The 13,360-nt window shown below is 33.5% G+C and overlaps 2 protein-coding genes across 2 annotated transcripts; both read right to left on the bottom strand.

The window, feature by feature from the left end:
• Positions 1 to 736: 736 nt before the first annotated feature.
• LOC143562447 (pantothenate kinase 2-like) lies at positions 737 to 5,768 on the bottom strand. The gene is made up of 22 exons (XM_077050239.1): positions 5,105 to 5,768; positions 4,800 to 5,012; positions 4,694 to 4,716; positions 4,488 to 4,604; positions 4,298 to 4,417; positions 4,120 to 4,214; positions 3,919 to 4,012; positions 3,708 to 3,839; positions 3,505 to 3,617; positions 3,222 to 3,414; positions 2,939 to 3,147; positions 2,810 to 2,854; positions 2,647 to 2,695; positions 2,438 to 2,520; positions 2,235 to 2,351; positions 2,104 to 2,167; positions 1,849 to 1,995; positions 1,614 to 1,772; positions 1,455 to 1,538; positions 1,176 to 1,370; positions 1,032 to 1,103; positions 737 to 936 (listed from the first exon to the last, which is right to left on the bottom strand). The coding sequence occupies exons 1-22, from the start codon at positions 5,376 to 5,378 to the stop codon at positions 847 to 849; spliced, it is 2,688 nt and encodes an 895-aa protein (XP_076906354.1). The 5' UTR covers positions 5,379 to 5,768; the 3' UTR covers positions 737 to 846.
• Positions 5,769 to 9,188: 3,420 nt separating this feature from the next.
• Positions 9,189 to 13,071, bottom strand: LOC143562446 (iron-sulfur cluster assembly protein 1-like). The gene is made up of 3 exons (XM_077050238.1): positions 12,733 to 13,071; positions 11,020 to 11,074; positions 9,189 to 9,586 (listed from the first exon to the last, which is right to left on the bottom strand). The coding sequence occupies exons 1-3, from the start codon at positions 13,025 to 13,027 to the stop codon at positions 9,439 to 9,441; spliced, it is 498 nt and encodes a 165-aa protein (XP_076906353.1). The 5' UTR covers positions 13,028 to 13,071; the 3' UTR covers positions 9,189 to 9,438.
• Between the last annotated feature and the right edge of the window lie 289 nt (positions 13,072 to 13,360).

Genomic DNA, 13,360 nt, shown 5'->3' with positions numbered 1-13,360 from the left:
CAACTTTATACTCCCCTGAACTGCTTAATGGTCTAAGAATATCCGAACTACCAAACCACAAACTTGTGCTAAAAGTTGGTGTTCCTGTTATGCTCCTTAGAAATCTTAACCAGAAAGAAGGCTTATGTAACGGTACTCGACTACAAATTATATCTTTAGGTACTCGTGTAGTTGAAGCAAAAATTATTTCTGGAACTAACATTGGACATACAGTTTTGATCCTTAGATCACCGCTAACTCCAACAGACAGTAAAATAGCATATAAATTTCAAAGGCGACAGTTTCCCCTTGCAGTATGTTTCGCGATGACCATAAACAAAAGCCAAGGTCAGTCATTATCAAGGGTTGGCTTGTACTTGAAAGAACCCGTGTTCTCACATGGACAACTATACGTCGTCTTGTCAAGAGTTACAAGCAGAATTGGGCTAAAGATTTTGATTCTTGATAATTAAGGTAATCTAACCAATACCACCACGAATGTAATGTACAAAGAAATTTTTTCTTATTTGTGAAAAAAGAAGACTAACGTCTCTTTTGTAGTTCCTGTAATTTTAATTTAAGTTGTAATTGTATTAATAATGTATGACAATTTTGTTGTTGATTGTATATTTCTTAATGTTTAAATTTTAATTTTTTATCAATTGACCGTGTAATACCCATTCTTAAACTAGTATATTCATATTTGGTAATATTATGATACCATATTCTTGCAACAACATGAACTTCTCACAGCCGAAACCGTCAAACCGAGGCTTAAATACATAGATACAAGATTCGATTAATTATCAAGTACATAAATAAAAACAACGTTGTATAGCTTAAAGTAACACCAAACATTTCAACCAACTAGCTAGCTGGCTCATATCTGCACACGCAATCGTATATATTCCCTTTAATCAACTTCTCCGCCAATCGTTGATTCTTCACCATCGCAAGCTACACAAATATTTTCATCGTCAACATCAATAAAAAAATTATTCGGGACAAACAAGAAACGTTTATTAAAAATGATGACATGATCAAGTTTTTACCTTCAAAGCGTCACATTTAAACTGAGCATTATAGTTGGTATGCAAAGCGCGCCCCATCCCTTCCAATATAACCTACATGACGCAAAAATATTCAACATAGAATTATAAATTATATACAAATAATATTGATTGAAGAAAGCATACCAAATCAGCTTCTTTGGCCACTGCTGCCAGCTCAGAGCTGACTTGTCTCAAGTCGATACACGGACTACCACAACCGTTTTCAACCACCATTAACGGAGTCGAAGATAGTTTCTCACTTGGATTATCTTGAGTATTAATCATTGCATCCATTAGTAAACCACCAGCTTCAGCGGCTCCACGAAGAATGTCACAATGCTGTCGTTATAACAAAAACATAATATTCAAAAAATTAATCAACTATTATAAATTCGGGACTCGGGTCGCGTAATTTTATAAAACCTTGGCAGCCTCGGCAACGATTTCTGGAAGTTCCATCGCGGTAACATCATTTAGTGCTGGAAGGGAGTTTGCAACAAGCACAACCTACAAATTAAAATTAAAATAAACATTTCATCATGCTTAGACTTTGTGAAGGGTAATTATGTCATTTTGACTCACTTCCGTTCCGCGGCGTAGAAGTTCACGGGCCAGTGGAAGCATTCCCAAAACAACATCAGCGCCTGAATTGTCCACAAAAAGCAAAGCGCGTTTATGACGAGGACTAGGTTTCTTGTCTCCAAAACCCATCCTTTCCTTAAACGCATCAAAATCGTCCACCTAAAATACATGCAGAATTAAACGTGTCATTCTTATTTTTTTTAAGTTTGATTATGCAATATTTAAATAAACTTGCCCGCCATGGACGTTGCATCTTTTTTCGACTCATTCTATAGATTTCAATAATTGTTCCTTTGTGATAAAGGTCAACGCAAGCACGGGATCCCCAGTCAAAGATATTTGCAGCAAGAACGCCTTCTATTAATGTAAGAAGCCTTGTTTCCTGAAAACCAAAGAATTTAAAATGTTTTTATTTTGTGGGTAACGTAAAATGTATTAAAAAAAAAAAAAAAAAAAAAAACTTGATTATAAGTTTGGTAGTAAGTTATACCTCACTCAAACTATCAAGCTCTATTAGAAGATCAGGCAACACAGCAAGAGATGCCTCATTCTCTCTACAAAATAATTTATATTTAGTTTCTAAAAAATTGAAATTTAATTAAAAAAATATATAAATAATACCTCTGTTTAATAGTACGATACGCATCAAAGAAGTTAAATTCCCGCAAGCATTCTTCTCTTAATTCAAGAAGATTTGCTAGTCCTAATTTCCCATAAGCAGCAGGTTCTTCCATCAACCTATAACATAGATAGAAATTGTAAAACTTTTAATGTGTCGGAGAATATTTAAGAGTATTTTAAAGATACATTTCTAGGTACCGTACCGTGCCAAATGAGCAGAAAATGCACGCGCAAACGCATTACCCCTTCTTCTAGCATCGTCTGTTCCACCTTCACTCGCCACCGCCTGCATATTCCATAACAATATTTATAATACAAGGTAACAAGACTTAAGTTTATTGGGATATAAAAAACGCATCGTTTCAAGCAAGGCATCCAGATATGTCGAAAAAAGTTTCGTAATTATGTTTACCTTGTCAACAAGGTCCGGTAAATGCTCTGACAATACCGTGAACCAATATCTACAACAAGAAAAATATCCAACATAAAAATAATGATAATCCTTGAACCTTTTATACCCAAAATACATATAAAAAAATTAAAAAAAAAATAAAATAATAATAATAATAACTTACTCAAGCTCATTGGGATCAGCAAGATCAATGGTGTTTGGTTCATAGCTGTAAATAACACCAACTTTACATTGTGAATGTTTAATCATTTAAACGATATAAGTAAACTAATAAACAACGGTAATAGCATACGTTTTAGGGTCAGCCAACAAGGGGAAAACTTCTAACGAGGGAACCAAATGAAGAACACCGACATTTAAATTACTTTCATCACAACGAAGGGCGTCGCCTTTTGAAGACGGGGCCTCAAATCCACCTAAACCAGTAGTTCTCGGTGAAGCCATTGGAACAGGCGCAGTTATTTTAATTCCTTTCCTCACAAATTTCTCCATCCATGATATCTAAAATATACAATACTACATTAAATAAACGTAATCATTTAAACTCGTATTATGTTTTGTGATCATAAACTTGCCTTCTCGTTTAAATCTCCGAGTGGGGGCCCATGAATCTTTCCACCAGTGTACGGAGCACCCATTGGGAATCTTTCAACGAGTTGATGAACCATTAAGTCATCTAATCCATGTTTTTCATAACTCATAAATGCACCTAAAGCTCCCAAAAAGCCTTCGTGGCGCAAAAACATAGCTTCTGCGCCTCCTTTTGACCTAAGTCAACGCATTATTTTCCAAATTATCAGGCAAACATATAACATAAGTGAGAAATCTTGTAAGCAAAAAATATTTTAATTTTTTTACCAAAATTGGATTGCAAAGGAAATAGTATCCATGGTATAAGCATGACCCCTAATGAAAAATCCTCCAAAAAATATTCGCTTTATTCCAAGTTGCAATGCAGTTAAATAAGATATCTACATAAAAAAAAAAAAAAAAAACTTTTAAGATACCATTTTTTGTTATTAAACTTTCATAAGAAAACAATGTCATTATATACACCGTACCTGCCCTATATTATAAGATATCATACGAAGTAGAGATAAAGAAATATCTTCAGGTCTATAGTCTTCAATCTCCTTGTTCTCGGATATCGCCTTTCCAAAACTTGAAGCGATTGTCGATGCAGAAAGTCCAATCTTTAAATAAAATAACAAATAAAGATAATTATTCGCATCTACGAGTTACATAACATGACATAACATAAGAATATTTTACCTTCGAGTAATCTAATCCGCCATAAATGTCTCCCACAAGCATGTCTACAGAGCTATTATCTCCTCGTTGACTCAACTCTAACAATTCATCAAAACTGTAAATATATATATATATATATATATATATATATATATATGTTATAATTTATTAACTCAATATATTTTTGATCACGTATAAAATTAGTCAAAAGACAAGACTAACCTCTTGCACTTAGTCAACAGTCTCCCTAATCCCCAGTAAGTACCACCACCTACATTTGTCCCGCTAACCCGTTGAAACTTCCCGTCACCGTCCACCTACACAAACACAAATTTTTAAAATATATTACCTTTATAAAAAGTAAACAGAAAAGATTATAAGAATGACAAAAAGATCATACCTTTATCAGGCTGACACCAGATCCAATATTAACAAGAAGATAAGGGTACAAATCGTTATGGTCTATCTGCACAAACTCTTTATGACCTTCTTTATGAGTGAAAGCTTCATGACGAATCGCCTACAAATAGTTTTCTTCTTTTAACGCTAATTATGAATAGAAATTAATATACACAAAATAAAAATACCACCTTTAGCAAAAAATTTGCACCCGCAACAAGACAATTCATCTCATCTTCTTTGTCCATTACAACTCCAAGTTTTTCTTTAAATAAATTGGCAAACTTGTACGCCCCGCCACCTGTAGCCTTCTCACACATTCTAATTAGTCAACTGTTACAACTTATAATTATTTAACAAAAATATATGATAATCGTAACATTATATAAATATGTACCTTGATTACTGCATTGTCAACGTCTGAGATTGGACCGAAAAAAGGTTAAATTAGATGTGAGTGAAATAAATATAACATAAGTAACAAAAGATTGAACAAATCACACCTGCTCTATGAAGTTGCTTTGAGTGAATAAACTCCAAACATTCATTAATTTTAGCTGTTTCAAATTTCACAAAATGCAGCCTTCCACCAAGAATCGGAAAACTCCTTCGGTTACCATTCGTTACACCGAATCTCTCCTTTGTCGACATTTTCCTCTTGTCGCTGACCGCCCGATCCTCATGTCTCGAAAAATAAACTAACTTGATAAGCGATCCTGTCACAAATCCAACAAAAAATTAAAATAAAATAAAGGTATCATAATATTTAGTGTATTAATAACCAACATATTAAAGTAACAAAATTTACCTCCAATGTCAAGTGCTAAATGAGAAATATCATCGGATTGATTCGGTAACAATATTGTGGGGTCTCTTTCTTCGAAATTGCCTTGAATTGCAGCACCACTAAGATCAAGTTGCGGTCGTGAACTCGATCTATGAATCGAGTTGCCGACGGGAGGAACCATATCTTTTTCTAAATCTTCTTTCTCAGTTATGTTGTTATTATTGTTGTTATTATCTTCATTTATATTGTTGTTAATGGCATCAATATCTGATTGGTTATCTTTTAGGCCATCCATAGCTAAATTCAATTCTACCCTTCACCTAACCACTTCCTACACAGGTCAATGTCAATGTCAAATTTGGAGTCCTCAATTTCATCGTTTGATTATTCATAAACAGACAATTGTTAAATAAATTATCACACAGACAATAAATGTTTAACATCATATAGATATGTACACAATTCATCACAACCACATGGATATTAATAATTTAAAGTATAAAAGTAACAGGGACAGCTAGACAGCTGTACACACACCGTCTGACATCTAATCCCACATTGTTTCAAACTGTCATCCTGTTTTGACCACATGCTTTCAAAGTTTGATTGTCTACTGTCAGAACGGCCATCTAGATACTGGCCCGATAGCCGTTCGATCGCTTTATAAACAGACAATGCTCAAATAAGCTATCACCACAAATTCAATAAATATTTAAAAACATATATGTATCACACCCAGACGGCCGTTTCAACTAAAACTTTTCAAAGTTTGACAATTTTATGGTCAGAACGGCCGTCTCCAAAACACTCGATGGCCGTTTTAACCATAAATTTTCAAAGTTTGGCTGTTTATAATCTGACGATTCACAAAACACTCTGACGGCCATTTAAACCATCTAATTATAAAGTTTAACCGTCTATGGTCAGAACAGCCGACCAATAATATTCAGTCGTTTTACAAAGAGACAATTCTCAAATAAACTACCACCACAAATTCAATAAATGTTTTAACAACATATATGATATATGTATCATACCCACATGGAAATTAATAATCTAGAGTATAAAAAGTAATTAATAACCGGCTGCCAAAATTGACCTTTTGATATATTTTACAATTCAAAACAAACCCAACAAATTGTGGGGATTTAATAAGTAATTGATGCTAAGATAAATAAATGCATGAGTGATGATATAAAAAAAATAATAAAAATAAAAAAGAAGGTATAGTATACCCAGACAAGACAGCAGTTTTGGATGAAGAGATGAGTGGTTGAGAGAAGTATCAGTAGTTAAGTTAAAGAGGTTGTTGGGATTTGGATTGATCGGTGGTGGTGGTGTACTTATGTTAATGTTGTTGTTGAAGTAGTAAGCAGTTCGGCTAACGCACGTATGTGTTCTGTTCTGTTCTGTTCTCCACAGTGGACCAAGACTTTGGGATCTTGGGATCTTGAGAAATCTGAATATTACGGTGATGGGAATATTATTATTATTAAATAATATAAGAGTGTAAAAGAAAAGAAAATTCAACATATTCAAAATTTCAAATTGTTTATGAGTTATTCGAGATTAGTTTGTTAAAAATTTAAATTAAGTGGAGTTTAAATGAGTTTGAATTTAAAAATAAAAAATAAGATTGTTTAATTAATGAGCTCGAGCTGGTTTACGATTCAAAAACGTTGTTTGTTATATTTAAAATATATCTTTCAACGATTATTCATCTATAAATTTTTTTGATAAAAATAAGTATATAACTTAGATTATGTTATATATAAAAAGTGAATATAAATATAAGTAAAATAGGTAATAAACAATAAGCGAGTCAATGTCAAACCAAACTTGAGCTTTATAAATAGATTTTGAAACACTCAAGTTTGGAAAACTAGTCATAAGCTCTAGGGTGCAAATGAGCCGAGCTGAGCAGAGCCCGAGCTCGGCTCGTTTAACTTACACAGAGCTCAAGCTCGAGCTTGGCTCGTTTCAAGCCCTATTTTCAAAGCTCGAGCTCGGCTCGTAAATGGATTTTAAATTTATCAATTATTTTTTATATAATTATAATTATTTTATATATGTTTTTCTATTATAATTTTATGTATAAAATAATATATATTATTTAGTTATTTTTTATTTATTTTTTCATAGCATTGTATATATTAATTATAATTATTAAATATATATATTAAAAAAATATATAAATGGCAGACTCGTTTAGGCTCGCGAGCCAGTTCGAGCTCGATAAGTAAAACTCGGGCTCGGGCTCGTTTATTAAACCAGCGTATTTTTAGGCTCAACCTCGACCTCGATTAAGCTCGGCTCGATCGAGCTTTTTAATGAGCCGATCTCGCGAGCAGCTCGAGCTCCTAGATATAAAATATGTATATAGTGTATCTAACTACGCACCAATGTGATTTTTGTGTGTGATTTGAATAATTAAGATTAAAACGATAACGAGATTGTAAATAGCAATACAATATTAAATAGCTAAAGGAAAAAAAAATCAAACTCAACCATTGAATATTTTTTATTTGAATATAGGTTGTATTGCTTTTTGAAACTCAATAACTTTTATATATTTTAGGGATAAAAATATTTTTAGGCTCAACCTCGACCTCGATTAAGCTCGACTCGATTAAGCTTTTTAACGAGCCGATCTCACGTGCAGCTCGGCTCCTTGAGCTCGAGCTCCTAGATATAAAATATGTATATAGTGTATCTAACTACGCACCAGTGTGATTTTTGTGTGTGATTTGAATAATTAAGATTAAAACGATAACAAGATTGTAAATAGCAATACAATATTAAATAGCTAAAGGAAAAAAAATCAAACTCAACCATTGAATATTTTTTATTTGAATATAGGTTGTATTGCTTTTAGAAACTCAATAACTTTTATATATTTTAGGGATAAAAACATTTTTATTAATACACACTTAAAAGCGAAGTTTTCTAAATGTGGCATTATTAATTATAATGGTGGGTCTAAAGTCTAAACTAATGACAATAGTACATTCAATACTACAACTATGTATCTACGGTGTACTTATATGCATGAACGAATTGGATGATTATAACGATGCATCTAAAAATCATTTATATTTTAATCACGCATGACACTGACACACCACCCCATATACATGTGTACGGTGATCGTCTAAGATTCTTTGTACAGAAAAACCAATATTTACACTAACCGACCTATATATCGGTCTTAAACTACATTCCCCATTTTTTAATGATTGCTAAAGACAGAAAATAATCAAAAGGGAAGCTTCATTTTTAAAGAAGTAAAAAAGACATTTTATAATTTAAAGGGTGGAACTCTTCTAGTATATTAGGAGAAACTGAGACGCAAACAGAAGTGCTTTAAGCATGTTTCATGCCACATAACTAATAACCAAAACAAAGTCAAATGTGACATCAGATGTGAATAATCTTTAGTCATGATATAGTTATGCATCGGCTTTATATTAAGGCTCATAAAACTTAACTTTGTCATTTTATATTATGATTTTAGCAATACATCCCGTGATCTTCGATTTTTCGAATGAGCACAAAATTATTTCTGTCCAAATAACGACATGGAAGCCACGTATAACGAAAATGATGGTATTCGGTTATTTGATCTATTAAAGAGTTGGGTTGGATTCATCTTCTCTAGATCAAGCAAAGTATGAAAGTACCAAATAACAACATGAAAGCCTCTTAATGGGTGAGTTTTAAAAGACATGTTGACCGATTCAGAGACTACCTACCTCTTTAATCGGTCAGACCTCTTAATGACCAGACACATGATTGTCAAACAACCCCAAACAACCCCTAAGTTAAATTTCCATTGCTATGTTTTCCAAACTTGTTAACATCACATGTAAGTCATTTACATGAAAAGCAACACCCTTTGTTTGGTGGAAGATGTGTCATTTTATCATCATATATCAGATATCATTAGATGTTGTAGTGGGTGGCAATAATGGCATAGAACTATAGAAGCCTTTTGAAGACTTTACAACTCTATCAACTCCCATCCATTCATAGCAACTACTTAATCTTGTCTTCATGCCATGGCTAAAAGACAAGGAATAGAAAATCACACAAACCATTTTGTGAATATCATCCTAACAATGATTAATATCAAATATGTGAGAGTAGGATTATCAAATCAAGCACTTCATATATGCTTAATCCAATAAACTTGAACATTATTCTAATTCATAATATACATACACATTCAGATATCCATAGTATCAAATGTACCAAACATCTATAGAAACGTAACACGAGTTACATACCAAACAGACACCATAGTTGAAGAAAAAACAACATACAGTAAAAAGCATATGATTTTGTTTTATGAGTGATCAAGCCTCAGCAGCCTTGTCAGCAGTGGAAGCAACTGATTTTCCACGTTTGGTCTCGTAATCTTTGACCGCTGCCTTGATCGCATCTTCAGCAAGCATGCTGCAGTGAAGTTTCACAGGAGGTAGGGAAAGATGTTTTGCAATTTCTCTGTAAAAAAAAAGTATCAGTTATAAGTTTTGCATCTATATAATGTGAGCACCTACAGATATATAATTACTAAATAAGAGCAATTATACCAATCTTGGTTTCAAATCACTCATCAATAGAATTTGGAACAAAACTATGGAGTCATTTTGGTCGCAAACTTTTATGAAAAAAGTTAAATGTTTCAAAGAAATTAGAATTTAGAAAAACTGGAATTAACTCCAATCAAAATCTAAGTCGCGTTTGGTCTGTAAAGTTGTGTATGAAATTAGAACGCTAAAAATTCTAAAATGACAATATTAATCACCCCCTTATTTCGCATCCCATTCCAACTCATCATATCTGCTACACTATCAATGATCAATTGATCATTCTTCAACGTTTTCCATTCAAAGATCAAAGCTTTTAGCCTTTTAAAATTCAACATATGATCCCTTCAACGTTTTCCATTCAAAGATCAAAGCTTTTAGCCTTTCAAAATTCAACATATAATCTCTTCAACGTTTACTATTCAAAGATCAAAGCTTTTAGCCTTTTAAAATTCAACATATGATCACCACATGTTGGTTATTCACTTATTCTACAGAGCATCGATTAGTTTCATCAGTGATTCAGTGGTGGTCAGCTTTTGTGGGTTTGTGGTCTATTATCGGTTCCAGTTTCCTATTTTGGATTATTAGCGATTTCTATTTGTGGTTCATTATCGATGTTCATTGTGCAAATAATCTGTAACTTGTTTTTTTGTTTCAGTACATTTTGGTTACACGAGTGGATGATATTTGTGATTCTATTGGAGTATTGGTGGTCTAATATTGGCTTTGAATTTGATTTTGGTTTGCCACATAGATTTTTTCAGCCACTGAAAATTTTATTTCTAAATTATATTGATAATGTAACGTGTTGACTTTCCTTTGGAATGTTTTAAATTCCTTCGCTTGTATGAAGAAAAGTTAGATGACCGTCAATCCAATTGATTGAAAGAACACATTCCAAATCCAATTACGATTCCATGGAATTCTGTGAACTAAACAGGATCTTAAGAGACAGTTTATAATAAGTCCTCTATATACATAAATTAAAAGTTCCGTTGCTTTAGTGGGAGTACTAAATTAATATTTAAATTGTTTTTGAGTACTTATGCACCCTGGGATCCTCACTTTCACTCTCACGCACTTAAAAAGTCTTGTCCTTACAATAATCTAAAAGGCATTAATAAGGGCCAGGTAAAAAGAGTGACATTCTAACTTTGACATTTAGTTGACCTTCAACAGTGATAAGCAAGCCATCATATAATGGCACAAGCTTAAAAATAAATAATTATAGGGCTATTGAATAAAGATACAAGTTTATATCATTTATCAATAACCAAATGAATGCTGAAATGCAAGCCAAGTATATAATAGCAATGATAATAAAGAGAAAGGCCCGAAACTCACGTGTTCTTGATGGTGAGAACTTCTTCCATCTGTTTTCCTTTGACCCATTCAGTAGCTGAAATCACAAGGTAAACATTTACAAATTACCAATTTACAACCGTTATCTTAATGCCAAAATACACAAGAAATCATCATACTCTTCAGCAGTCAGCACATAATCCATCTTTAATGATTAATCTTCCACACACTAATTGTTAAAGATTAATGTGTTCTTATCAAACAGGATAATCAACCTAATGCCGCTAATTTTGATCTAATCTAATCAGCCTTTTAGCACTTGATTGTTAAACCAATTTTAAGCAATACAAACAACAATCAAGACTTTCGGGACTGTCACTCAGCTCAACGTTCAACACTCGCTTGGAAAATGCTCATTCGATTTGGTTTGCTTCGTAAACGAGCTAAGCGTGAGCAAAAGTACGCTTGGTTCGGCTAGTTTGTAAACTAAGCAGTTAATGCGGAAAAATATCGGATATCGGTTGAGGACCGATATTTGAGATATCGGTAATCGCGGTGAGATATCAGTGGGAAATCGGTAACTTTAATATCATGCATAATATATAGCACTTTAACTCTACCAATTCAGTATACTCTCCTACTTTAACAAATTATCCTTTTGCAACTTGCAAAAAACTAAAAATTGTAGCAACTAGAAACTGAGTAAGACTCAAAACACCAACATTAAACACTAACAGTTGAAAAGTAAAACTTAAAACACAGATGTCAGTGAAATACTGGTCAATATCAACGATATTATCGGTACCGATATTCTGACCAATAATTCACATGAGGACTGATAACCGAGTTATCACCAAGATACCACCGATATTGACTACATAGTTTGTAAATGAGCCAAACATGACCAAACCCTTTAGAAGTTTCTCTTTCTCACTTTAAGTTTTCAGGCTACTAGAAGTTTGTATAAAAGCTACTAACTTAACTTCAAACTTGTTTCTTATAAAAGCTTAAAGTGAAAAAAGAAACAAAACAGTGTTTAGCGGGTTTAACTAAAAAGCGAAAAACGCCCCAACACGTCACCGCCATGTAGGGATGAAGGTTCTCACCAACTTTTCACTTAAAACCGGGTAATAGCTTAACTGAAAACACATCCATTCATTACGAAAATGTACATGTTCATGTCCGTGTTCATGCATGTTCGCTCGTTTAAAACCTAAACAAACAGTTCATGACCCGATGACCGTAACATATGAACAAACATGAACTCACAAACTTAAATCGAACATAATTGACCAAACATAAATGAGCAAACTTAAACAGATGTTCCAGTGCACAAACATAAAAGAATGTCTATTTAATTAAATGAACAATAAATTTTGTTCATGTTCGTTTGTTTATTAAATAACCAAACAGTTATTGAGCCCTCGGTTCATTTACAGGCCTAAATTATTCTATCCCCAAATTACTCAACCTAAACACATATCAAAACCCTAAGTAAGAATAAAAACTAATTACCAACAGAAAAACACAAGTGAACAAAGTTAAACAACCACAAATAAACATAATTGAACATACATAAACAAACGATATTAAACAAACCTAAATGAACATAAACGAATGAACAAACGTGTGCCCGTACAGGCCTAAATTATTCTATCCCCAAATTATTCAACCTAAACACGTATAGTATGTATGTATTATACATATACATATATACTAATATTAATTAACATAATATGACATATCAATTATTACCAACAGAAGAAGAAGCAATAGCAGAGCCACATCCAAACGTCTTGAAACACGCATCGGTAATCTTTCCAGTCTTTTCATCCACCTTAATCTGAAGCTTCATAACATCACCACACGCCGGAGCACCAACAAGCCCGGTGCCGACGGTGGGATCGTTCTTGTCAAAGGCACCGACGTTACGGGGGTTATTGTAATGCTCCACAACGTTTTCGTGGTATAACCGACTAGCCGATGGACCTGATAACCGTGTTGTAGGTAACCCTAGCCCTAGAACTCGCTTCGAAACGTGTCTCAACATATTGTTGGTGATTGACTGTTTGAGATGGGATGTTATTATTAGGGTTTGGGATTGTTAATATTGGGTGGATGGAAATGATAGGATTGAAGAACGAATACGTGTTGGAAATTGGGGGTGAAAGTTTCGGGTTGCCGACTAGCTCGATTGTCTATTAATAAAGACCCATTAACTTTTAAATTTCGGCCATTTTTGGCCCACTCATCTTGATTGACCTTGAAAGAAGTTGGGTTTCCCATAACTAGAGGTCCACAAATCGGGTTATTTCAAATACCCGGTTTCGGGTATAGAACCGGGTTCGGGTATTGGCAATACCTGGGTCGGGTTTGGGTCCAG

The sequence above is a fragment of the Bidens hawaiensis genome, unplaced genomic scaffold, assembly GCF_021521415.1.
Source record: "Bidens hawaiensis isolate Kalapana, Puna unplaced genomic scaffold, B.hawaiensis_p1.1 tig00021017_1, whole genome shotgun sequence".
Taxonomy (NCBI): Eukaryota; Viridiplantae; Streptophyta; class Magnoliopsida; order Asterales; family Asteraceae; genus Bidens; species Bidens hawaiensis.
This window is presented reverse-complemented; position numbering and strand designations above follow the sequence as displayed.

What these genes read in the sequence shown, in the direction of transcription:
- LOC143562447 (XM_077050239.1), bottom strand. Translation starts at nt 5,378, where the DNA reads ATGGATGGCCTAAAAGATAACCAATCAGATATTGATGCCATTAACAAC. An exon ending in TCCTTTGCAATCCAATTTTG is followed by an intron (nt 3,415 to 3,504) that starts GTAAAAAAATTA and finishes GCGTTGACTTAG; the next exon opens with GTCAAAAGGAGGCGCAGAAG. An exon ending in TTCTACGCCGCGGAACGGAA is followed by an intron (nt 1,539 to 1,613) that starts GTGAGTCAAAAT and finishes TTTAATTTGTAG; the next exon opens with GTTGTGCTTGTTGCAAACTC.
- LOC143562446 (XM_077050238.1), bottom strand. Translation starts at nt 13,027, where the DNA reads ATGTTGAGACACGTTTCGAAGCGAGTTCTAGGGCTAGGGTTACCTACA. An exon ending in TATTGCTTCTTCTTCTGTTG is followed by an intron (nt 11,075 to 12,732) that starts GTAATAATTGAT and finishes TTGTGATTTCAG; the next exon opens with CTACTGAATGGGTCAAAGGA. An exon ending in GTTCTCACCATCAAGAACAC is followed by an intron (nt 9,587 to 11,019) that starts GTGAGTTTCGGG and finishes TTTTTTTTACAG; the next exon opens with AGAAATTGCAAAACATCTTT.